Genomic DNA, 24,309 nt, shown 5'->3' on the forward strand with positions numbered 1-24,309 from the left:
CTAGCCATCTAGTTAGTGCCTTAGCCATTACAAGAACAGGTAGGGATACTCTTCAAGTTTTATCAAACAGAAATATGAATGAAAATGAAAGTGAAAGTGACAGTAAATGAATCCATGGCCAGACATGCTTGACATCATATACACCCACACATGCACAGGTTGTGGGCCTAGAGCGAGTGATGAGTGCATCTACTGCTATGCTGTTGATTAGACTGCTGTCTGTACTAAATCTGAAGCCAGAGCGGGAGCCAGGGCAAGAACCAGCTATCTTTGCAGTACGGGGAGGGGGGGGGACTTTTCATGATTAGAACATGCATGCCTGGAGCTTAGTCAGGTTTTTGTTTCTCTCCCCAGGCAACTATGGAACCTATTGCAAGCATCAAGCGACAGCGTGAGGATGTGACCTTTGAACATTGTATCATATGCCAGGAAAGCAGCCGGGCTAAAGACACGGTTTTCAACCAGACAGACCAAGGCATTGCTTCCATCAGAGAGGCGACTGAGCTCCGATGCAAACTGAGGCACTGTGAATTTCGGCAGCCTGTGGACGGGCTTTCATCGCTCTTTGCAGAGCCTCACGACAGTATCCCCAAACTTAAATGGCACAAACTATGTTACTCAGCATACACACATAAGGGGAAAATAAATGCTAAGCTTGAAAAGGAGAAATCAAAAGATCCGGCAAAAGTGCAAGCTAATGAAAGAAAGGGTGTTTCAGTTGAAGGACGCCGGTTTTTACGCAGTAGTGCTACTAAGGTGGACTGGACTTTGTGTATGTTCTGCCAAAAATTCGATAGGAAGCAGAAGAAAAGTCGTGTCACAACCTTCGACGTGAGTGACGACATCATAGCAAAAGCTCAATTTGTACATGAGATCTTAGTCCGAACAGCAACTGAGAATGATTTGATCTCTGCTGAAGCATGTTATCATGCTAACTGCCTTAAAAAGTTATATAGGGATGTAAAAAGGGCAGAAGCCATGAGCAAAGCAGCTGGCATGGCCATATCATGGTTGTGTCAAGAGCTGCATCACTGCTGAGAAAGGACACGTGTTTGAACTGTCAGCAATATTCGAGAGGTACAAAGAACTAACCAGTGAGTGCGACTGCACGATTCCTGCATCGTATGTTAGTAGACTGGGCACTTTCAAAGAAACTTTTTCAAAGTACATTGGGGACACTTATGAATTTCTTGTGCCAAGAAATGTAGCTATTTCAGAAAGGCAAACTCTGCTTCTTCCCAGACAGTTCAGTCACATACCCCTTTCAGAAATGGTGTGTGGTCAGAACAGTGCAGAAAATATTCCCGTATTTAGGCAACAGGATGATTATTTTCTATCTTTAGTGCATGTTGCTCTTAAACTCTGCAGTGATATCATGTCACATCCTGCATTCGAGGGCTGTGATGTCGGTGAAGAAGCAGAGTTGGCAAGCATACCACCATCTGTACACATGTTTGTCAATATCTTGCTTGGTGGCCAAAGTGGTGTTGATGCTGAGTTTGATGAATGTGAAACGTCTGAAATTAGTTGGGTGAAGAAAACAAGGGTCCTTGGCATTGGGCAAGATATGGTCTATGGTGTTTGTGGAGACAAGAAAGCACCGCCTAAACATGTTGGAATGGGTATAACACTGCACCAATCAACTCGGTCAAAGAAATTGGTTGAGCTATTCCATAATGCTGGGCACATAATCAGCTACAACTGGGTTCTAAAGTATGACACATCAATGGCTGAAAATACTCTGAAAGCGCTTGATCCACAAACTGGGGCGGTGGTACCTAGCAACCTGGTCTCTGGAAGATTTGTGTATTTTTCCGGTGACAATATTGATATCAATGACTCAACCCTAGATGGCAAGAATACATTTCACGCTACACAGTTTGCTGCCTGGCAGAGGGGGCCACCTGCTGAAAGTGGTCTTAGAGACATCAAACCATCCAATACATCAACTTTGGATATCCCACCTTCAGTTGAAAAGATTCATGAGATGTTTATCAACAAGGACACCCTCATTCCTGATTTCGATGGGGTTGAAACAGGATGGTTTCTGAGGGAGAAAGATACTCCCAGTGCTCTACAAGACAGTGTAGATTGGGACATGGCATTCTTAACATCTCGGCAAGGCGAGGACGAAAAAGGTTCCTGGACCACGTTCAATCAGTCGCACAGCACAAGGTCAGAGATAGCCAAAACTACCATTGGATATATGCCAATCATACTAGCCCCAGCTCATGAACTTTCAACTTTGAACACCATGGTACGAAGGGTATTACATGTCGCAAGGGCTCTCGGAAACCGCTACGCTGTGATCACAGTTGATCAGGCATTGTACCCCTACTGATGAAGCTGAAATGGTCAGTGTCTGACTTCAGAGATACCCTAATTCCAAGATTAGGTGGGTTACGTATCACTATGAACTTTTTGAAAGCGATAGGGCAACACACAGAAGATTCTGGAATACTTGAACTGTGGGTTGAAAGTGGTTTACTTGGACCAAATTCGGCTGAGAAGGCTAAAGATGGAAAATCGTATGCAAAGGCAATGAGGGCGCACAAATTAACTTGGCAAGCGCAGTGGCAAATCTTGATGCCGCAATTCACAACGGCCCTCCATAAACAAGATTCCAAAACTTGCCAAACCCTGGAGGATGCACTCGCCAGCAAAGACTTCGATAGCTTACTTGACCTTGTGGGTTCTGAGACCTTTCGGCAGCACCTCAGTCTTTTGGATCACATTGAAAATCGACAGAGTGATCCAAACTTCAGGTTTTGGTGGGATTACTTGAGGATGGTAACTGTATTGCTTGCTTTCGTTCGGGCACAGACAGCAGGGTTGCGGACACTACATTTGGAATCGTTCCGAGAAATGTTGCCATTCTTCTTCCGATACGATCACGTGAATTACGCAAGATGGGGCTGTGTTTACCTGTCACAGATGCATCAGCTCCCACCAGAAGTGGAGGAAGAGTTCCGCCTTGGTAACTTTGTTGTGAAAGGATCGGACCAAAGTTTCAACCAAGTCGATCCGGATCATAGCCTGAAATGGCTCAATGGAATTGGGAAAAAGATTTGGTGGAATCATTGGAATAACCAAAACCAATTCAGCCCTGGCAAGATGGACGCTCTCATACAACCACAGGACGCGCATTTCAATGCAGACGTATGAAATGATGAACGTTGGAGTGGACACTGAGTACAACCCTAATGAAGCCACCTCTTCCTGGACTAAATGTGACAACTCCAATGAGGAACGAATCCTTCAAACTCTCTTGCGATTCAAAGTATTTGCTGAAGAATCTACTGGTCGACCAAACAAGCTCCTTAACTGCGCAACAAAAGATGTTGTGACTTCTGAAATAGAAGAGTCGCTGCTGAATGCTGAAACGCTTGGGCAACAGAAGTTGGAGAGTTTCGTCAAAGAGAGACTTGTGTCATCCACCAACTTGTTCCGTTCTGCACTTCAAAAGGTGAAGGCTCCAACCTTTGCAACACTCTACGATGTTGCTACAAAGACGCCAAGTGGGAAGACAGAAAGCACAAAAGCAGACAGAAACTTCTTGCAGAGACTAATTGCAGCCTTCAGAGCTGGAAGACCGGTAGACCTGGCGAGAATACTGAACCATGAGTTAATGAACGTGCCAATTAGCATTGCTGAAACGTCTGATGAACTTCGATCTGGCATTAAAGCCAACTTATTTGACATTCTTATCCAAAGTGTAACCTGCCCCACAGAAATCTCTAATGATGAGCCTTCTTGTTTGGTCATTGATGGACAAGCTGCAGTCATGTCACTTGGAAAGCTAAGCAAGGCAAATACCTTTGGTTACTATGCAGATGAATTTGTGAAGTTCATTTTCCGGCAAGGCCAGGCTTACAGCCGAATTGACGTTACCTTCGATCGGTACAGAGATATTTCCATCAAAGTTGGAACAAGGACCAAACGTACAAAGAAGTCAAGGCCAGTTCGGCGTCTGATTGAAGATAGGGACGTACCACTTCCCAACAAATGGCCGGACTTTCTTGCATCAACTGAAAACAAGACAGAGCTTGCTCAGTTCCTGTCAAATGCTCTCATAGCCGCGGCACCCCCTGAAAAAGTGGTTGTTGTTGGTGGAGGTTTTGCTTCTGAAACAGAAGTCCAGAGTTCAGACCCTGCAATGGACACAACATTGCTAGAGAGCAATCATGAGGAGGCGGATTCTAGAATGATTCTACACTGCCTTCAAACAGATGCACCGAACATTGTGGTCGTAGCTCGTGACACAGACGTCTTGGTGTTGTTGGTCGCCAACTTCGGTAGAATGTCTTGCACGAGGCTTTGGATGAAAGCGGGAACAATGAAGAAACTGAAGTATGTTCCTGTGGATGACATAAGGAGGGAACTTGGACTTGCCGATTATGTCTATGAGATACTACCTGTATTTCACAGTGTAACAGGATGCGACACGGTGTCCTTTTTCTCAGGACACTCAAAGAGAACAGAGTGGGATATCTTCCTTGAACACAACAGTCTTCTCAAAGATCTTGGCAAGTTTCCGACGCCCTCAAAACAGGTCACAGAAGATGCTGAAAAGTTCATTTGCCACATCTACAAGGCACCATCTGAGAACTGTAATCAAGCCCGGATGAAGCTTTTCAGCAAATGTCATGCAACGGAGACCCTCCCTCCATCTAGTGACGCTGCAAAATTCCACATAGAACGAACAAACTACCAAGGTTTCATTTGGAGAGAAGCTCATAACCCAATGCCATTCCTGCCACCACCAACAGAATGTGGATGGAGACTCGTGGATGGTAAATTGCCACCGGTTCTTAAAACTTTGCCTCCAATTCCAAAGGGATGCAGAGAACTTGTGCAGTGGAGTTGCACAAAAGGTTGCAGTACTAATAGTTGCTCTTGTCGGAAGTGGGGGAGCCAGTTGTGCACTGATGCCTGCAAGTGCAATGTCGCATTAATACCATGTCGAAACAGGGCGAAGTAAAGTAGACATTAGCAGGTTGGGGTTGGGGGTGGAGTAGGTGGAGGGTGTCGTGTCACAGTGAACAAGCTCTTCTCCTTGCCCCCAATTGGTCAGACAGATTGCAGTTGGATCTGATTGAGAGATAAGAACACATGATTGACTGTCAGAACAGTTGTTTGCGTCATAAGTTTACTTTGCACCTGGTGACCTTTAACCTTAATTAGGAGGCTAATTAGTCAAATTGTGAAATTCAAATTGAGAATAATCTTGCTTAGGAATTACGTATGGATAGGAGTCAGTCAAACCATTTCACTTGTGGCATTTAATCATATAAATGAAAGTGAAATGAAACAGTATGATAAAAAACTAAAAGTTGCTCCAGTACGGAGATATTAACAAAATAGCATTATTTTTCCTTCACATTTTCCTTTTTTTTCTCACATTTTGAAAACCTGTATGAACCCTACTATACAAAATATTGTAAAATAAGTTACATATCTGGATAGAGGATGTCAAATAAAACACTTTTTGAAAATTTTTGAAGTTTGCACTCATTGACCTTTGACCTTAATTAGTAACCTTATTAGGCATCTTTTGGCTCGGCAAACAACAGATTCGTGTTCAGCGTGAAAAACTACCCCAGAAAAAGTGGTTTGCCTGCTTTTCCTCAAAAATGCTTCTTGAATTCACATTTCCCAGAAATATAACCAGTCTATTTATAATTATGATCTTTTAGTGATGGGGAATATAACAAGGAAATCCAACACAGGTGGATACCATTTCAGCCCATCATGCCTGCACGAACACCACACCAACCCATCTACACTAGATCAAAGGAAGAAAATGCAAAAAATGTTTTTGTTTGTTTGTATTATTATTATTTGTAGTTTTTGTATGTTTTTTTTGTAGTTTTTTTTCCTCCCTTTTCTTCCCCTCAGGGGAGGGGGAATGGCCTTGGTTAAAAACACACATCAACCACACAGCCCCCCTGGACAAGGCCACCACCAACAGCACTCTGTAGTGAAAGTGAAACTGAGTGAAAGTGAGTGAAAGTCCCCTCCCTGCCTCACTACCATCTTAACTCTCCTTTTCTTTACTCTCAAGCTCTGACCCCTGGTTCTATCACTGTCTATTCTGTTGAATAATTCATCTGCACTTATTTTATCTATACCTTTCATTCTCTTAAACATCTCGATCATATCTCCTCATAACCACCTTCTTTCTCGTGTATAAAGCCCTGTCTCCTTCAGCCGCTCCTCAGAGCTGAGTCGAGCTAGGCCCGTATCTAGTAGGAATCAATCTAGTAGCCCTATGCTGAACACTCTCTATGGCATCTATGTCCTTCCAGAGAAGTTTTTTTTGGTTTTTGATATGTTTTAAATTTCAACATGATCGGATGCATGATGGTGTGGTAGCCAGAATTATTTAGGTTTTTGAATCTGGGTTCTTTTTTTATTTTTAGATCCTCGTGGAGGATCTCTAAGTCTTACTCACGTTGTTGTTCTTGTGGGCTTTTTTGTTTCACAGCCTACAGTTTTCATCAACTTCCTGAAACTTGGCGTATATATGTAAAAATACCCTGCGCAGACAGTAACCATCTCCGATTTTGAAAATTCCTCCTAGAAAAAAAAGTTATGACGTCAAAATATCTCCGCTAATGGAAATCGCCTAAAAAATTATCTCTGAAACTAGGCAAGCTTTTTGAATTCTGTTTGCGGGAATCGCACAGGGCATTAGCAGAGATGAATTACTGCACATATGATACATCACTATGACGTCATATCAATTTTTATGACGTCGTTCCTATTTTTTGACATTTTTTGTTTCACAACCCAGAGTTTTCATCAGATCTTCATGAAACTTGCCATGTATATGCAGAAAGCCCACGCGCAGGCAGTAACCATCTCCGATTTAGGAAATTCTTCCTAGTTATTTTACCTAACAAATGAGAATGATGAATGATTAATCTGCACAATTAAATCAATCATATTGTATAACCTAAATCAATACATACAAATCTTTTTTCTATCTGAGATAAAGTATCACAGAATATAGCAGAATACCTCGCAAATTTCACTAGAACCCCCCTCCTCCCTGAATCGCTCCTCGTATATTCAATGATGTCGCATGAACTGGACTAGATATAAAAGCCCTTCTTCCATGCTTCTAACTCACACCTTGAAGCACTGCTCGTTTGTTTCACAGCCTACAGTTTTCATCGAAACTTCCTGAAACTTGGCATACATATGTAAAAATACCCTGCGCAGACAGTAACAATCTCCGATTTTGAAAATTCCTCCTAGAAAAAAAGTTATGACGTCAAAATATATCGGCTAATGGAAATCGCCAAAAAATCTCCGAAACTAGGCACGCTTTTTGAATTCTGTTTGCGGGAGTCGAACAGGGCATTCACAGAGATGAATTACCACACATATGATACATCACTATGACGTCATATCAATTTTTATGACGTCATTCCTATTTTTTGACATTTTTTGTTTCACAACCTAGAGTTTTTGTCGGATCTTCGTGAAACTTGCTATGTACATGCAGAAAGCCCACGCGCAGGCAGTAACCATCTCCGATTTTGGAAATCCTTCCGAGAAAAAAAGTTGACGTCATAATATCGCCGCTAATGGAAATCACCTATACCATTATCTCTGAAACTCGGTAAGCTGTTTGAATTTTGTTTGCGGGAATCAAGCCGGGCATTAGCACAGATAATTTATCGCAAACCTGTCATACCGCAAATGACGTCATATTCGTTTTTATGACGTCATCATTAAGACGACGAAGATCTTAGCTCATTTGTGCTTGTTTGAATAAGGCTCACTTGACTGTGCCTGGAATGGTTTGAGGGTAGAGGCACAGCAGCTGAAACCAAAATCCTATCGAAGTTATTCCTGATGACTCAAAATGCAGGACTGTACCTACTTCGTCTTCCATTTGATTTGAATTGAATCCCATTCTGAATTCAAATGAATAATAATAAACGTCATGGGTCAGGTTTCCGATCAAAGCATTATCTATTTTACACAGCCTGATTTGTGTATGATTGGAATTAATACTTTATTGTTTCCTTCCACAATAATTTTTTTTCGAAATCCATACATTCCATTGGGACCATACTCTGTGCAGAGCGTTGGTGCTGCCTAAGTAGTCTCCTTGGCTATTGGGTACCATCCTGGATGGTCGCCACTCCAGCAGTTTTAGAAATACAAGCTGAAAACACCCTTTTTGCAAAAATGATAAATGAAATTATCAACTTACTGGAATGTATGTCAGTGATACGTTTGAAGACATGAGACGAGGGGTAGAATAAAGGCGATTTAAGAGAATGGAGAAAGGAAACGCTGTAACAGTTGGACTTTTTAAGATACGGGATCTACGAAAGGTCGAATTGAACTCAGCTTTTAAAAGAAGAAACTGAAACTTTTTTTTTTTTAAAGAAGAGAAGAATAGCAGTGTATTATTATAGAAGTGTAAACCATACAGGAGGAGGAGGGAGTTGAAACATTTTAAAATACCGTTTTTTTAAAGGCTAGTTGAAAGGGGTAGAGTAAAGGAAGTTGTTGAAGAAAAGATCATAAAGGTGGATGGTGAATACCTTCACAATCAAGGTAGGACTGGAAAGGTGGATCGGCAAGTAGGAGGAAGAGGAAAAAACTCATGTGTTTATAGGAGGTATAGGTAAGGTGAGATGAGAAGGGGAATTTTTTTTTTAAGACATTAAATAGATGGTACAGTGGGAAGGAATTAAAGGAGTGGTAAAGGGATTGTGGTGAAAATAAAAAGCTGAAGGTAAAAATATGGAGAAACAAGTCTGAAGATGACAATGGTTCACGAGTGGTATTTGACGATGTAGATTGTTTCAGAAGTCAAGGATGAGACAATGTGATAATTTTTGACCAAGTTATAATTAATTATAGTGGCCTTCAATCAACAGCTGCAAAATGTCGAAAACCCGGTTTCGTTTAACAACTTTCAAAATTTGACCTTTGCATAACCTTTAAAGGTCACAAAATAATGTTGTGGACATTAAAATAAGCAAACAGGATATGTGCTATAGCTTATTGGAGTTAGTTTGTCAAAGAAGGTCGAAAACCTGGTTCGATTCCCACAACTTTGAAAATTTGACCTTTGTGACCTTTAAAGGTCAAAGATTATGACCTTTGGTGCAAAACTTCCTCTGGAACATTCCAGGAACAATATAACGTCATATAGGCTATATGGCATTTCGCACTCCTCAGATTATCCATACTTTGATGAAATCAGCGTAAAAACAAACTTGAAGGGGGCGCCACGGGCAAGGTGTTCGAGATAGAGCAAAATAGTTTCAAGACTTTAGGTGGGGAATGACCTCAAGATTATGCATAAAAAATATTGTCATCCGAGCTCTCAAAGTTTGGGCGGTCGTATGATTTTTATGTCAAAATTCGGAATTTTCTAAGTTTTTGACCTTGTGACCTTGACCTTGGGACGAAAATGAAAAATCGGACGACAAGTTTTAGATAATTCATTTTGCTTTTCAAATACGGAAGAACCCATTCCATTCAGTCAATTCCCAAGGAGAAGATATATTTTTAATCCGACTACCCCCCTTAAAATCGCTATTTTTGGGGCGTGGCTCCACCCACAATGGGCGTAGAACACCCTCATCCAGGAAAACACAACTAGACATTGATATCGAACACATAACCAAGTTTCATCAAGATCGGATCAAAGTCCACAGAGTTATGCTCTGGACAGACAGACAGACAGACAGACAAGCCGGTAGGCGGACATGGGTAGTCGACTACCCAATAGAACCTGACGCGATGGGCCCATTCGATGGAGAATGACCTGAGGATTAAGCACAAGAAAATTCATGATTCTAGCTTCAAGGGTTAATGCTGCAGATTGTTTTTTCTTTAAAATACCCCCACATTTAGAGGTTTTTCGGCCGTTGCGAGGCAATGGAGGGGTCCATAGCAACGGTTCTTTCTCACACATAACTAGGACATACCATGAACCTACCATACCAGTTTCATGTATATCTGACTCATAGTCTCTGAGATATAACGAACTTCGTTTTTTTATTGTTTTCGACCAGGGTTCATTCAAAGTCTATCTTCTCTGACAGTTTTCATAGGATCCGGCTGGAAATTTTTGACAATATGACTGAATGTACTGCCCACAGTCACTCGTGGCCCGATTTTTGATTTTCGAAAAAGTAAATTTTTTATGATTTTTCAAAAATTTCAAAGTCCCGTTGCTAGGCAACGGTGGTGTCCATATCAACGGTTCTCATTTGCACACAACTAGGTCATGGTATGAACCTACCAACCAAGTTTCATCGAAATCGCCATTGTATTAACGGAGCACTGGACCGAACAGACAGACAGACAGACAGACAGACAGACAAACAAGCCGGTAGGCGGACATGGGTGGTCGACTACCCAATAGAACCTGACGCGATGGGCCTGTTCGATGGGGAATGACCTGAGGATTAAGCACAATAAAATTCATGATTCCAGCTTCAAGGGTTAATGCTGCAGATTGTTTTTTTGTTAAAATACCCCCACATTTAGAGGTTTTTCGTCCGTTGCTAGGCAACGGAGAGGTCCAGAGCAACGGTTCTTTTTCACACATAACTCGGACATACCATAAACCTACCATACCAGTTTCATGTATATCTGACTCATAGTCTCTGAGATATAAAACTTCGTTTTTTTTATTGTTTTTGACCAGGGTTCATTCAAAGTCTATCTTCTCCGACAGTTTTCATAGGATCCGGCTGGAAATTTTTGACAATATGGCTGAATGTACTGCCCACAGTCACTCGTGGCCCAATTTTTGATTTTCGAAAAAGTAAAATTTTAATGATTTTTCAAAAATTTCAAAGTCCCATTGCTTGGCAACGGTGGTGTCCATAGCAACCGGTTCTCATTTACACACAACTAGGTCATGGTATGAACCTACCAACCAAGTTTCATCGAAATCGCCATTGTATTAACGGAGCACTGGACCGAACAGACAGACAGACAGACAGACAAACAAGTCGGTAGGCGGACATGGGTGGTCGACTACCCAATAGAACCTGACGCGATGGGCCCGTTCGATGGGGGAATGACCTGAGGATTAAGCACAAGAAAATTCATGATTCCAGCTTCAAGGGTTAATGCTGCAGATTGTTTTTTCGTTAAAATACCCCCACATTTAGACGTTTTTCGGCCGTTGCGAGGCAACGGATGGGTGCATAGCAACGGTTCTTTCTCACACATAAATAGGACATAGCATGAACCTACCATACCAGTTTCATGTATATCTGACTCATAGTCTCTGAGATATAACGAACTTCGTTTTTTTATTGTTTTCGACCAGGGTTCATTCAAAGTCTATCTTCTCCGACAGTTTTCATAGGATCCGGCTGGAAATTTTTGACAATATGGCTGAATGTACTGCCCACAGTCGCTCGTGGCCCGATTCTTGATTTTCGAAAAAATAATTTTTTTATGATTTTTCTAAAATTTCATCATCCCGTTGCTAGGCGACGGTGGTGCCGTAGCAACGGTTCTCATTTGCACACAACTAGGTCATGGTATGAACCTACCAACCAAGTTTCATCGAAATCGCCATTGTATTAACTGAAATCGCCATTTTAAATACTGATAATAAGGGTAGAACAAATCTCAAAAAAAAAAAAATGTTTGGAAATTTTTTTTTCGACTAGATCGACTACCCAACATATCGACGGAAATACTGATTAGGGTAGATCAAAATTTTTTTTTTTTTCCGACTGGATCGACTACCCAACATAACGAATGTAGTGGTCACTCTGGCTGGCGCTCATGAACCAATATACAACAAACACGATCGTGCATACAGATGAGGATAAGCCTAAGGGAAGGCTTCAAGGAACCCGATGTGAAAAGTTCGACGAATACTCTCAAATTGGCACAAATTTTAAAACAAAACCAAACTACGAACACACAATAAACATGGAGAGAACAAATTAACAGTAAAAACGTGACAAAAACTGACCAAGAAAAGTTATCTTTGAGAAAGTCGGCAGAGACCATGAAGAGCACCACCACAGCCCAAAAACGAAACCACAACCCCATTTTAGGAAAGAGTCTCCACATTTGTTGATGGAATCAAGTTGAGGAACATGTTCTGATGGTTTGCTCATATCACTGCATTCTGGACCGATTCCATTTACCTGGAACTTGGATGATTCTGTTGATTCAGACAACACTTCTCTACTTGGTTGTAATCTCCATTTGGGTGTTTCAGAAGGTGAAGCAGAGACCTCTCAAACGTCAAAGACATCTGATTTTGTGGGAACACCTCTTTAGGAACAAGTTGCAATGTTTTATTATTCTCATATATTTGTTTCCAGGCTCTTTACAGGATTGTCACTGATGCGCAAGCACCCTCCAATTGTAATTTGTTTGTTGAAAAGTTTGCCAACATCATCAAACTTTCATTGAAGTTTGGGTTTTTATTACTCCGATTGCTCCAATTATCATTGGTGCAATGTTTGCACTCCTCAACCTCAAAGCTATTTTAACTTCATTGTTCAGACTAAAGGGCACTCCCGCTCTTGGCCCACCTTTAATGGGAAGTGTGCTGCGGAAGTCTTGGAAATGTACTTTATAATTTTTGTCAATTTTGAAAGAAATTTTATTGATCACAACATATGATACTCCACATCATAAGAAAAAGGAAGATGATTTTAATACCAACTACCACCAAAGGTAGCATTATTTCCCCAATGTGTCGATTTTGGAGTTTCGGTCGCATCCACATTTGTTCTATTACAGGAACATTCTGGTACTTGTCATTTTTCACAATACTGCATTATTTATGCAAAATTTGCTTCGTGCTAACACCAAGTGGAGCAATGCCATCCTTTCCTTGTTGCATTTGAGTACCACATCCATTTACATTGCCTTGTTTTCTATGCTCACACTTGATGAGATGGACAGGTCATATGTGAGCACCATGTCCTTGTTTTCCATGATTGCCCTTGGTATATGTTTCCATTATTCGACAGAGACTGGGATATTGAAGTTTCTGAGACTTCTGCATTGTGTTTCAGCCATGCAGAAGCAACACTTGGCTGATAATACAAATCCTGCCATTTTCTTCAAGCCATTGATGTTGTGTCCACAATCTTGGACATTCATTGCAACTCTTTGTCCATCCCACTTAAGCATTCTTAACCACTCCAATGAGCGAATTTTTAATCGCAAATCTGTTCAGCTCATTTTTTAATCCACCTTTTGTCATTTTTTATCATTCTCGTATTTATCAATGTATTTTTTTTTTAATTTTCTTGTGTGTATATAAGCGTATTAAGTGAATACTCACCATGCTGCACACAGAGCAATTGGTTGGCTTCTCGCTTTAGCTGCAATCTCCATTTGTGGGTTTCAGAAGTGGGAATGGAGTACTCCCAAGACTAAGTATCCACCAACATTTCAGTAAATAATCACATTTCATGGACCAGTTGTGAAGTTTTGTTCTGAGGGTTCTTTTCAGGGTCATCAATGAACCCCAGACAGCCTCCAATTGTAGTTTGTTTGTCGTAATGTTCCCTGGCGTGATTTTAAGATCTCTGTAAGGTTCTTTATCATTTCCATTGCTCCAACCACCACTGTACATTGTCGGTGCTCTTCAGCTTCCAGGTTCTTTTGACTTCATTTTTCAGACACTGGTGCTTGGTACTTCTTGATTTGTGCGTTACTTTGACCAAAGTTGCTGGGTACTGACTCCTCAATGAGCTATGCCATCCTTTCATTTGTTTTCCATGTTCAAGCTTGATGGGATGGTCAGGTCATCCATGAGCACTATGTCCTCATTTTCAACGATTGCTTTTTCAACTATCATTTTCAATGACCGTGCCTCTCGTTGGTTGTTATCTCCACTTGTGGGTTTCAGAAGGTGGGAGGAAGTTCTCACAGAACTCAAAATCTCCACCTCCTTTTTCAGTAAAGGATCATGATTCATGGACCAAATTGTAAACTTCGTTCTCATAGCCTCGTTCCAAGGGCTCTTTTCAGAATCTTCACTGAACCTCTGACAGCCTCCACTTACAGATAGTTTGAAGTGATATTCCCGAGAATGCTTTTTAAGTACTCAGTGAAGGTTTTATCATACCTGTTGCTCTGACTATCACTGGTACAATTTCAGATTTGTTCAAATTTCAAGCCCTCTTGACCTCATTTTTCAGATCTTGGTATTTGGTCATTTTCCTGATTTCTGCAGCATTTAGTCCAAAATCATTGGGAGCGAGACCTCAATCAACAATGCCGTTTTCCTTTTTGTGTTTGAACACCATGTCCAGATGCAATGCTTTGGTTGCAATGCCCACACTTGACAGGATGATCTTGTCACATATGAGCATTATATGTTCATTTTGGAGGATCGGCTCTGGTTTGTGTTTTCATGATTGTTCAGGGATTGAAATGTTTATAGATGTGCAAGTGGATTACTCTGCAGATGTTGTCATGTCTTTCTGTATCTAGCTTTTCCGCCATGAATTTTTTTTTTTACACCCCGAAAGAAGGTGGATGGTACTTTATATTTCTTCCCGACAAAACCTGCATTTGTCCGATTGACTCAATCTCCCCATTTTCTTAAAAGCATTCGTGTAATGTCCTTGGTCTTGGGCACTGATGATGACTCATTCACCATCCCAATTAATGTGATCTCTTCTTAGCCATTCCACGGAACCTTCCTTGTCAAACCCTGTCATGTCAAGCTCTTTTTTAAATCTTCCTGCTCTTTTGTCATTCTCTCATTTGTCAGAGTAGATCTGCTGCTATTTAGTTTTGTAGTTTTCCTTTTTTTCTTTGCAATAATTGGGGTTGTGTTTGGTTGTTTCGTTTTCCTGTGTAGTGTCCATAATTTGCAGCTGTCTTTAGAAATTTGTTGCTAAATGGATTAATGATCCCTTTTCTGGTCTTCTGTTTTCTTGCTCATGTACAAATCTCATCCAGTTGTCTGTTGAGCTCTTCACATACTCTGCTAGTGCGACACACGATGTTCTGTGCACTTGTTTAAGCTCCATCAAACTTGTTCCATCAAATTCTGTGCACTTGTTTAAGCTCCATCAAATTCTCATCAAAGCTCCATCAAATTCTGTGCACTTGTTTAAGCTCCATCCTCTCTCGCCTTGGTAAGTACCAACCTCAGTATGCATTTGTTTTTCATAGAACCTCTTGTAAATAGTTATATTTCCTTGTTTTGGTATCTAGATTGTTGAACTCCAATTGTGGCCAGTTAATAATTGCACAGCTAAATTGGAATATTGGCACTGCAAGTTAATTTATAGCTTTGATTTTGTTTTTTAGGGAGAGGGATGACTTCAGAATTAGTGTAATTCTGCATAAGTACTCTTTGCTGAGTATTTTTCGCATTGTTTTGTGTTGTACCTGGGGGCCTTCTTCTATTCCTAAGTATTTGTAGGATGCTTCGTTTACTAGTTCCTGTATTGTTGTGCTTTCATTGATTGAGATGTTGTCTGTTCTTTTTCTTTTTCCTTGCACAAATGTGCATTTGGCACATTTGTCAAGATCAAACTCCATTCGGATGTCCTCCAAGTACTGCTTTACTAGCTTCAGTTGATCTGCCAATTTCAAATCATTTGGGGCGAAAAGTTTTAGATCATCCATGTACATACATCCATCCATTGGGAACGTACTCTGTGCAGAGCATTGGTGCTGTCTAAGCAGTCTTCTTGGATGTTGGGTACAATCCTGGACGGGTCGCAACTCCGACACAGGATACCAGAAAGCTGACTGTCATTTTGCTGACCTCGGAAGGATGACATGCAGCGTCAACCCCACCTGGTATTGATTCAACAACCAAAGGGATTTGAACTCAGGCTCCTAGGATCCCAAGCCCACCACCCGAACCATCAAGCTAACACCAGGCATATGGACAGATAGTAGGTGTTTCCTTTCTTGTTTCTTTAGTCGTTTTTCTGTTGCATATCAGATTGTATCGTATCCTTGTTCATTGATGAGGTTATTCAGTGGGACCAGAGCCAGACAAAACAGGAGGGAAAGATTGTCACCTTGTAAGATACAACGTCATATCTTTCCTGCTGGGATTTCAATATTTGCTTTCAGGTAAGGTAGTATTAGAGTTGTGTTCTAGAGCGTCATTGCTTTATCAATCAGTGTGACTATTTGGTGATCAATTTTGTATACTTGCATACATTTTATAATCCATGAATATGGGACACTGTGAAAAGCTTTTTTGTAATCTATCCAAGCTGTCGATAAGTTGGTTTGTCAGAGCTTGCAGTTTGAGGATCATTTCATTTTACAATTAATGGTCAATTGTTCCATAACATCCCCTTTTACATCCTTTCTGCTCTGTCTCTCTCCTGTGTGTTATTCTTTGATGTATACATAAATATGATGTCATAGTACAGTTCTTCTTGCAGAAATAACACTTGCATGGATTATTTTCTGAGTGAATTTGCTGATGGTTACGTAAAGTTGAATGAGCAAATGTTGCAGATGGAACACTTCTAGGATTTATCTCCCAGATGTATGTTTCGATGAGAACGTAAATTTGATAGATAAGCAAATACTTCGTTGCACACAGAACATTTGAAAGGTTTATCTCCTGTATGTATTCTTTTATGTGTATGCAGAGTTGAAGAATGCGCAAACGCCTTGCCGCATGTAGGACACTTGAAAGGTTTCTCTCCTGTGTGCATCGTTTTATGTATATACAGAGATGAAGACTGTGCAAACGTCTTGCAGCACACAGGACACTTATAGGGTTTCTCTCCTGTGTGAATTCTATGATGTTGACGGAAACTTGATGACTGATTAAATGCCTTGCCACATTGTGAACACTTGTAGGGTTTCTCTCCTGTGTGTATTCTTTGGTGTATTCTCAATGGCGTGATATGAGTAAAATCCTTGTTGCAAACAGAACATGTGAGCTTCTCTCCCGTGTGTATTTTTTTATGTACACATAAATATGAGGAAGAAGCAAAAGCCTTGCAGCACACAGGACACTTGAAAGGTTTCTCTCCTGTGTGTATTCTTCCATGTAGTTTCAAATGCTTGGCATAAGTAAAATCCTTATTGCAAACTGAACACTTGAATGGCTTCTCTCCCGTGTGGATTTTTTTATGTTCACATAAATATGAAGAATATGCAAATTCCTTGGAGCACACAAGACACTTGAAGGGTTTCTCTCCTGTGTGTATTCTTTCATGTACTTTCAAATGCTTGATATAGGTAAAATCCTTGTCGCAAACAGAACACTTGAATGGCTTCTCGCCCGTGTGTATTTTTTGATGAACGTGCAAATATGAAGATTGCGCAAACGCCTTGCTGCATTCAGAACACTTGAAAGGTTTCTCTCCTGTGTGTATTTTTTGGTGAATTCTCAATGACGTGACATTGGTAAAATCCTTGCTACACGTAGAGCAGTTGAAAGGTTTCTCTCCCGTGTGGATTTTTTTATGGATAGAGAGATATGAGGAATGCGCAAATGCCTTGCTGCATGTAGAACACTTGAAAGGTTTCTCTCCTGTGTGTATTCTTTTATGTGTACGTAGAGATGAAGATTGCGCAAACACCTTTCCACAAATAGAACACTTAAAAGGCTTTTCTCCTGTGTGTATTCTTTTATGTGCTTTTAAATATGAAACCTTCGCAAATGCCTTGGAGCACACTGGACAACTGTAATGTTTCTCCCTGGTGTGTGTTTTTTGATGTTCATATAGATATGATGAAGAAGTAAATGCCTTGCTGCACACAGAACACTGGAAAGGCTTCTCTCCCGTGTGCATTCTTTGATGTAATCTTAAACGTGAAGCAAGAGAAAACGCCTTGCTGCAAAAAGAACAATGGAAGGGAGTCTCTGTTATATGTACCTTTTGATGTTGAGATAAATTTGATGAACGTGCAAATGCCTTGTTACACACAGAACACTTGAAAGGCTTCTCTCCTGTGTGGATTGTTTGATGTAATCTCAAACGCGAAGCAAGAGCAAATGCCTTATTGCACAAAGCACACTTGAAGGGCACCTCTCCTGTGTGCATTTTTTTATGTGTGCATAAAGATGATGAAGAACCATACGCCTTGCTACAAAGAGAACACTTGAAAGGCTTCTCCCGTTGGTTGTCATCTCCATTTGCGGGTTTCATGTGTATTGTTTGATGCGTTTTCAAATGTGAAGCACGACCAAATGCCTTATTGCACATAGAACACTTAAAAGGCTTCTCTCCCATGTGTATTGTTTGATGCGTTTTCAAATGTGAAGCACGACCAAATGCCTTGTTGCATACAGAACACTTGAAAGGTTTCTCTCCTGTGTGTATTGTTTGATGCGTTTTCAAACTTGAAGCAAAATCAAACGTCTTGCTGCACAGAGAACACGGGACGGGTGTCGCTCCTGTGTGTATTTTTTGATGCCGAGATAGATTTGATAAAAGGGCAAAGCACTTGTTGCATTCAGAACATGTGTAAGGCTTCTCTCCAGTGTGTATTCTTTGATGCTCCTTCAACTTGGAGAGAAGAGGAAAAGCTTTGATGCATTCAGAGCACTTGTATGGCTTCTCTCCTGTGTGTATCTTGTTATGTGTATATAAATTTGATGAAGAAGCAAAATCCTTGCTGCATACAGGACATTTATAAGGCTTCTCCCCTGTGTGTTTCACTTCATGACATTTAAAAGACGATAACCAATGAAATTCCTTGCTGCACACAGCACACTTGTATGGCATCTCACGTTTGTGTAATGTTTGACATCTCTTCGAATATTTTAATGAGCTAAACGTTTTATTGCAAACAGAACACTTGTGCGGTTTCTCGGTCCTTTCATTTCTCTTCAATGTTGAAGTACAATTGTTATTCTTGGTAAGAACACCACTGTATTTGTCAACTTCCTGACGAGAAGTCTGTGATTTGTTCTGATTGATGGAAACTTGTGTGTCAAAAAATTGGGAACTTGACTTGGAACAAGAAACCATTTTCATTTTAGTCTCTGCAAAAGCAATTCAGAAAAGTACCAATAAATCACGATTGCTGTAAATATGCAACATTAAAATGCAAAATGCACTCTATTTTGATTTAAAATTGGTCATATTTCTGCACTCATCTATCACAAGGCAAAACTTACATAAATTATGGGACATTTCATGAAAGGCAAAAATTAAAACCTGACCAAAAACGAACTTCGTTGTTCAACTTCATGTTTTCACTGGTTGATATTTAAGACTGAAAGGCATTATTCTTTTTTTTTTTTTTTAAAGACAAGTGCACGATCCACAACATGAGAAGGGATGAAAAACTTATGCCTGGATTATTTTTTTTTATTGAGAAGCAGCCAGTGAAGAGCTTTGGAAGAAAGAGAAAGATAAAATCTGACTCTTCCATCTCTTATTATAAACCAACAGCTGGTACCGACAGAACATCCACAAAATGTGACTTCAAGTCCACAACTCCCTCCCTCCCCCAACACTTCACAAACCCCCAAGTCATCAACCCTCTCCTCCCAAACCCCAAGTCATGTGCAAGGATGCATATTGATTTTAATTACCATTTACGAAACTGAAAAACGGGAGACAAAAAGTGCATCTCCATTCTAAGTTCAAACCCTCATGTCCCCAACATTACCACAGACTGGGAATAAAAGGGGTGTGGTGTGTGAAAGCATGTTTATGTAGCAGTGTGACACATGTGACACGTGTGATGTGAGACGCGTGTGACATGCGTGAGAGACGCGTGCCACGCATGTGCGACACACGTGACACGCGTGTGCGACACTAGTGAGAGGCGTGTGTGACACGTGTGTGTGACGCGCGAGAGGCGTGTGCAACACGTGTGTGCCACATGTGCAACACGCGTGTGTGTGACACGCGCGAGAGGCGTGTGCAACACGCGTGTGCCACGTGTGCGACACTCGTGTGCCACGCGTGTGCGACACTTGCGAGAGGCGTGTGCCACGTGTGTGCGACAAGCGCGAGAGGCGTGTGCAACACGCGTGTGCTTAGTGTGCGAAACGCGTGTGCCACGCGTGTGCGACACGCGCGAGAGGCGTGAGCAACACTCGTGTGCGACATGTACGTGACGCATGTGTGACATGCGTGTGCCACGCGCGAGAGGCATGTGCAACATGTGTGTAACACTCGTGTGCCACGCGTGTGACACGCACGTGACGTATGTGCGACATGCGTGTGCCACGTGTGTGACACGCGTGTGCGACACGCATGTGACACGCGTGTGACACGCGTGTGCGACACGCATGTGACACGCGTGTGCGACACGCATGTGACACGCGTGTGCGACACGCATGTGACACGCGTGTGCGACACGCATGTGACACGCGTGTGCAACACGCATGTGATACGCGTGTGCGACACGCACGTGACACGCGTGTGCGACACGCAAGAGGTGTGAGCAACACGTGTGTGCGACATGTACGTGACGCATGTGTGACATGCGTGTGCCACGCGCGAGAGGCATGTGCAACATGTGTGTAACACTCGTGTGCCACGTGTGCGACACGCGTGTGACACGCACGTGACGCGTGTGCGACACGCGTGTGACACGCACGTGACGCGTGTGCGACACACGTGTGACACGCACGAGAGGTGTGAGCAACACGTGTGTGCCACGCGTGCGTCACGCGCGAGAGGCACGTGCCACGTGTGCGACACACGTGACGCATGTGTGCCACGCGTGCGTCACGCGCGAGACGCGTGTGCAACATGCATGTGACACTCGTGTGCCACGTGTGCGACACGCGTGTGACACGCGTGCGACACGCGTGAGAGGCACATGCCACGTGTGCGCGACATGTACGTGACGCATGTGTGACAAGCGTGTGCCACGCGCGAGAGGCATGTGCAACATGTGTGTAACACTTGTGTGCCACGTGTGTGCCACGTGTGCGACACGCGTGTGACACGCACGTGACGTATGTGCGACATGCGCTAGCAACACGCGTGCACCACGCGCGCGCGACGCGCGCGCCCCACGCGTGCGACACGCGTGTGCCACGTGTGCGACACGCGTGTGCCACGTGTGTGACACGCATGTGCCACGTGTGTGCGACACGCATGTGCCACGTGTGTGACACGCGTGTGCGACACGCACGAGAGGTGTGAGCAACACGTGTGTGCCACGCGTGCATCACGGGCGAGAGGCACGTGCCACGTGTGCGACACACACGTGACGCATGTGTGCCACGCGTGCGTCACACGTGTGCAACATGCATGTGACACTCGTGTGCCACGTGTACGACACGCACGTGACGCATGTTCGACATGCGTGTGCCACGCATGTGCAACACGCGCGAGAGGCATGTGCAACACGCGTGTGACACGCGTGTGCCACACGTGCGCTGGGATGTAATCGTGGCCCAGGATTTCATCTCAAGCCCTGTAAGAGGATGCAGACACGCCTCCTTGTTTATTCTTGTATTTTATTTTGTTATAATTATTGTTCCAATGAGGTTATGAAAAAGGGAAAATGACATTTTTTAATTTTTAAAAATACGATTTTTTTTCTTCAATTTTTCGACTTGCATACCAATCGACTTATGAATGACCTTCAGGAATGTAATCCGCTCATAAGATGGGGACTCCCTGTATGAGATATGAAGTAATAAAATGGAAAAATATTTATTTTGGAAAAAAAATGTGAATTCAATCAACAAATGCTTACTTGATGAAATAATAATACATACAATGTTTGTCAAACAATATTTATGAAACAGAATCCTTAATTATTGGTTTATAGGTAATTTCATTAATATCCACCTTGCTTATTTACTTTTTAATGAAAAAAAAGTGGGAGCAATTGTTGTGATATTTTGGAAGGATGGCCATAAAGTGGGGGATCAGTTTCTCCGATCACTTCAATGTTCAATTGGGTGTGTCCCAGAACTCTCATTTCCCCCCAACTGAGATGCTGCAAATTACAGGACCTACAACAGGAAGAGGCAGTTTTACTGCACCCTCCCCCACCCCCCAAAGGCTCAGGTAATCCTTCCATCTTTGATGTTTGAGGGAAAGTAAGCTTGAGAGGATCCAGACAATTGAAGTGGAGGATGACAAAGATGTAATACAGGTTCAGGATTCCATTAAATCAAATAAAAGTGAAGGGCCAAGTCCAGACGATTGGAGGTTGCAGGCTAGGCCAATAATGTGGAACCAGCTGTAGGACACATTTTCTGCAATAAATTTATGGGAGACTTGTCAGACCATTGAGAACTTGCAACCATGAGTTCCAACAGGAAAATATTTGTCTCGAGACGCAGTGCACACCATTGTACCATTTGAACAACACAACTCTCTTGACTGGTTGATCGGAGTTTCAGACGAACCAGTTGAAGGCAAGCCCGCAACTGTTGCAGAGCTCCATGACTATTGCATTCTGTTCTTGGCCCAGGATATAATCTCGAGCCCTATACGAGGATGGAGACAAATGTAAAAGAAAACTGCACTTGCAATTGCAGTATGCTATCCAACTGGGTCAAGAAGATGCATTAACCTGCTGAACAGTTTTGGATGTACAACAAAACTTTGACTAGTACCAGAACAAGATTCAGCATTGGCTCAGTCAGATGAATGATGGTTTTTTTAATCTCCCACCAACCCTCCGCACGTGGGATTGATATTGTTACGGCTGTGGAAATTCGCAAACCACCATCCAGGTCCCGTAGGTGAGGTATCTCTGAACTACATGTGTAGTTAGCCCCAAACCCGTTGTTTAGAGGGAATTAATGTGATTCATTCAGGCTGCGACGCTTTGAGTCAGTCGTTTTTCTGTTTCTGTCTTTTATTTCAAACAAAAACCAACGAGGACGCTCGGTGGGCTTTTCCCGCCTGTTTTTCGCGCCATTCTTCTCCGCGCTTGGTGTGAGGGAGGAGAAGCGGGGTGGGGCAGCTGGCGCCCGATTGGTGGATGTGCGGTGTGACGTGGCCAGCGAGGAGGAACGCCCCTCTTCGAGACCTTTCTCGAAGCGCCTCGAAGGGGGGTGGAGCAAAGAACGGGGCGGAGCAACAGGGCGGAGCTCCGGGATATAAAAAGTCGGACACGGGAGGAGCGGTTTTGTGGTTACTCATGCCCTCTTCCTGTCGTCCGGCTCGCTCGTCCTCTTCTCTTGCTGGTGGCCGCTGGCCTGGTCTGCTGTGGTGCGGTTCCAAGACCCCGCTGGCGGGAACGAGCTGTTAGGGTTACCCCCCCCCCCTCTATCTGCACTGGGATAGCGCCGAAAACTCCGTCCGTGGCGTCGAGCGGCCAACACGTGCCGGCGCGAGGCACGCCGGAGAGGCCTCGCCTACCACGCTAGGGCACGGAGTCGAGGCCAGGCGGGACCACGTCGACGGCCCAAAAGGGAAGTCACCTTTTTCTTTTCGGGGTTTTTGTATGGATCTTGTGGTGCCATGTCTTGTAAAGTAAAACTGTAGAAGTGTTGCCGTGTGTTCACGAATTCGGTCGTAGCTCTGCATTGTTGTTTTTGTTTTAAATTGATGTATGTGCATTCTGACTGTTTGGCTGTATATGTGTGCTCTCCGTGTGTCGTGTAAATAAAGTGCATTATGTTGAATTGTTCCCCGTTTCGCTGCGTCCTTTCCTTCGTTTGAATCTCCATCTTGCTTCAAGTAAAGGGTTCGTCGTGGGCTTAATACGCCCGATAATTAATCGGAACCGTGGAGGCCGACGATAACACCGCTCAGTTATCCCGATAGTATGGAACGGGCCGCAAAAGCGGTTCGTGTCCGGAGTCGACCTGCGGCGAGGTACGATCGCCCGGTTTACCATCCGCGTGGGTACTTAGGTAGGACGAGTTTGGCGAACAACCCTATCCTACGCGGGTGGCCGATTGGCAAGATCGTGGTGAGGTCGAAAGGCCCACCCTTGACTGGCTCCGGGATAGTTCCCGGAGGGTCACGACAGAATTGTCCGTCCGGTGGGTGAGGCAGCCGCCATTCGAGTCAAGCGGCCGATCGCACGCCAGCGGGCGCGAATTCGCAACACTGGTGTCAGGTCGTGGGACACGAACCAATCCCCTTCCTCGCAACACTGGTGTCAGAGAGCGGGAAACAAACTCTCCCATCTCCAGCTAAATTCACGGGGAATCGGTCCAGGGGTGAGAGGAGCGACCCCCGATTCCCTCCAAATTACGAGCGATTTAAATTAACCTGTTACGAGAAATAAGATGGAGTCTAAAGGCGAGCGGGAGCCGGGGCTATTAGAAATGTATATGTGTAGTAATATAGGATCCATGGTCCAGGATGGAATCCCCGTGCAGGACATTGGTGTAAAGGACGAACTCCCCCAATCAAACCCAGAGCCCGAAATGGGTGCGGCGGCGGCCGC

At 43.1% G+C, this 24,309-nt stretch overlaps 2 protein-coding genes across 5 annotated transcripts in view; one reads left to right on the forward strand and one right to left on the reverse strand.

Annotated features, from left to right (window-relative positions):
• Positions 1–24,309, reverse strand: part of LOC147009138 (uncharacterized) — a 66,739-nt gene that overhangs the window by 6,432 nt on the left and 35,998 nt on the right. The window contains exon 5 of one of the 4 annotated variants that reach the window (XM_085862730.1): positions 14,475–18,964. The exons of 2 other annotated variants lie outside the window; for them this stretch is intronic. In XM_085862730.1, coding sequence (XP_085718856.1) covers positions 16,488–18,964 — 2,477 coding nt within the window. In that variant the 3' untranslated portion in view covers positions 14,475–16,487. Of the gene's footprint in view, positions 1–14,474; positions 18,965–24,309 lie in introns of those variants that run through there. One more of the 4 variants, XM_085862732.1, reaches the window with a different exon arrangement.
• Positions 353–6,398, forward strand: LOC147009139 (uncharacterized). Its single transcript, XM_085862948.1, is given in 3 exon segments — positions 353–1,031; positions 1,033–2,323; positions 3,041–6,398. Coding segments are annotated over 3 exon segments (3,903 nt in total). The 5' UTR covers positions 353–360; the 3' UTR covers positions 4,982–6,398.

The sequence above is a fragment of the Eptatretus burgeri genome, chromosome 17 (genome assembly GCF_056783735.1).
Source record: "Eptatretus burgeri isolate ZD-2024b chromosome 17, Ebu_testis_v1, whole genome shotgun sequence".
Lineage (NCBI taxonomy): Eukaryota > Metazoa > Chordata > Myxini > Myxiniformes > Myxinidae > Eptatretus > Eptatretus burgeri.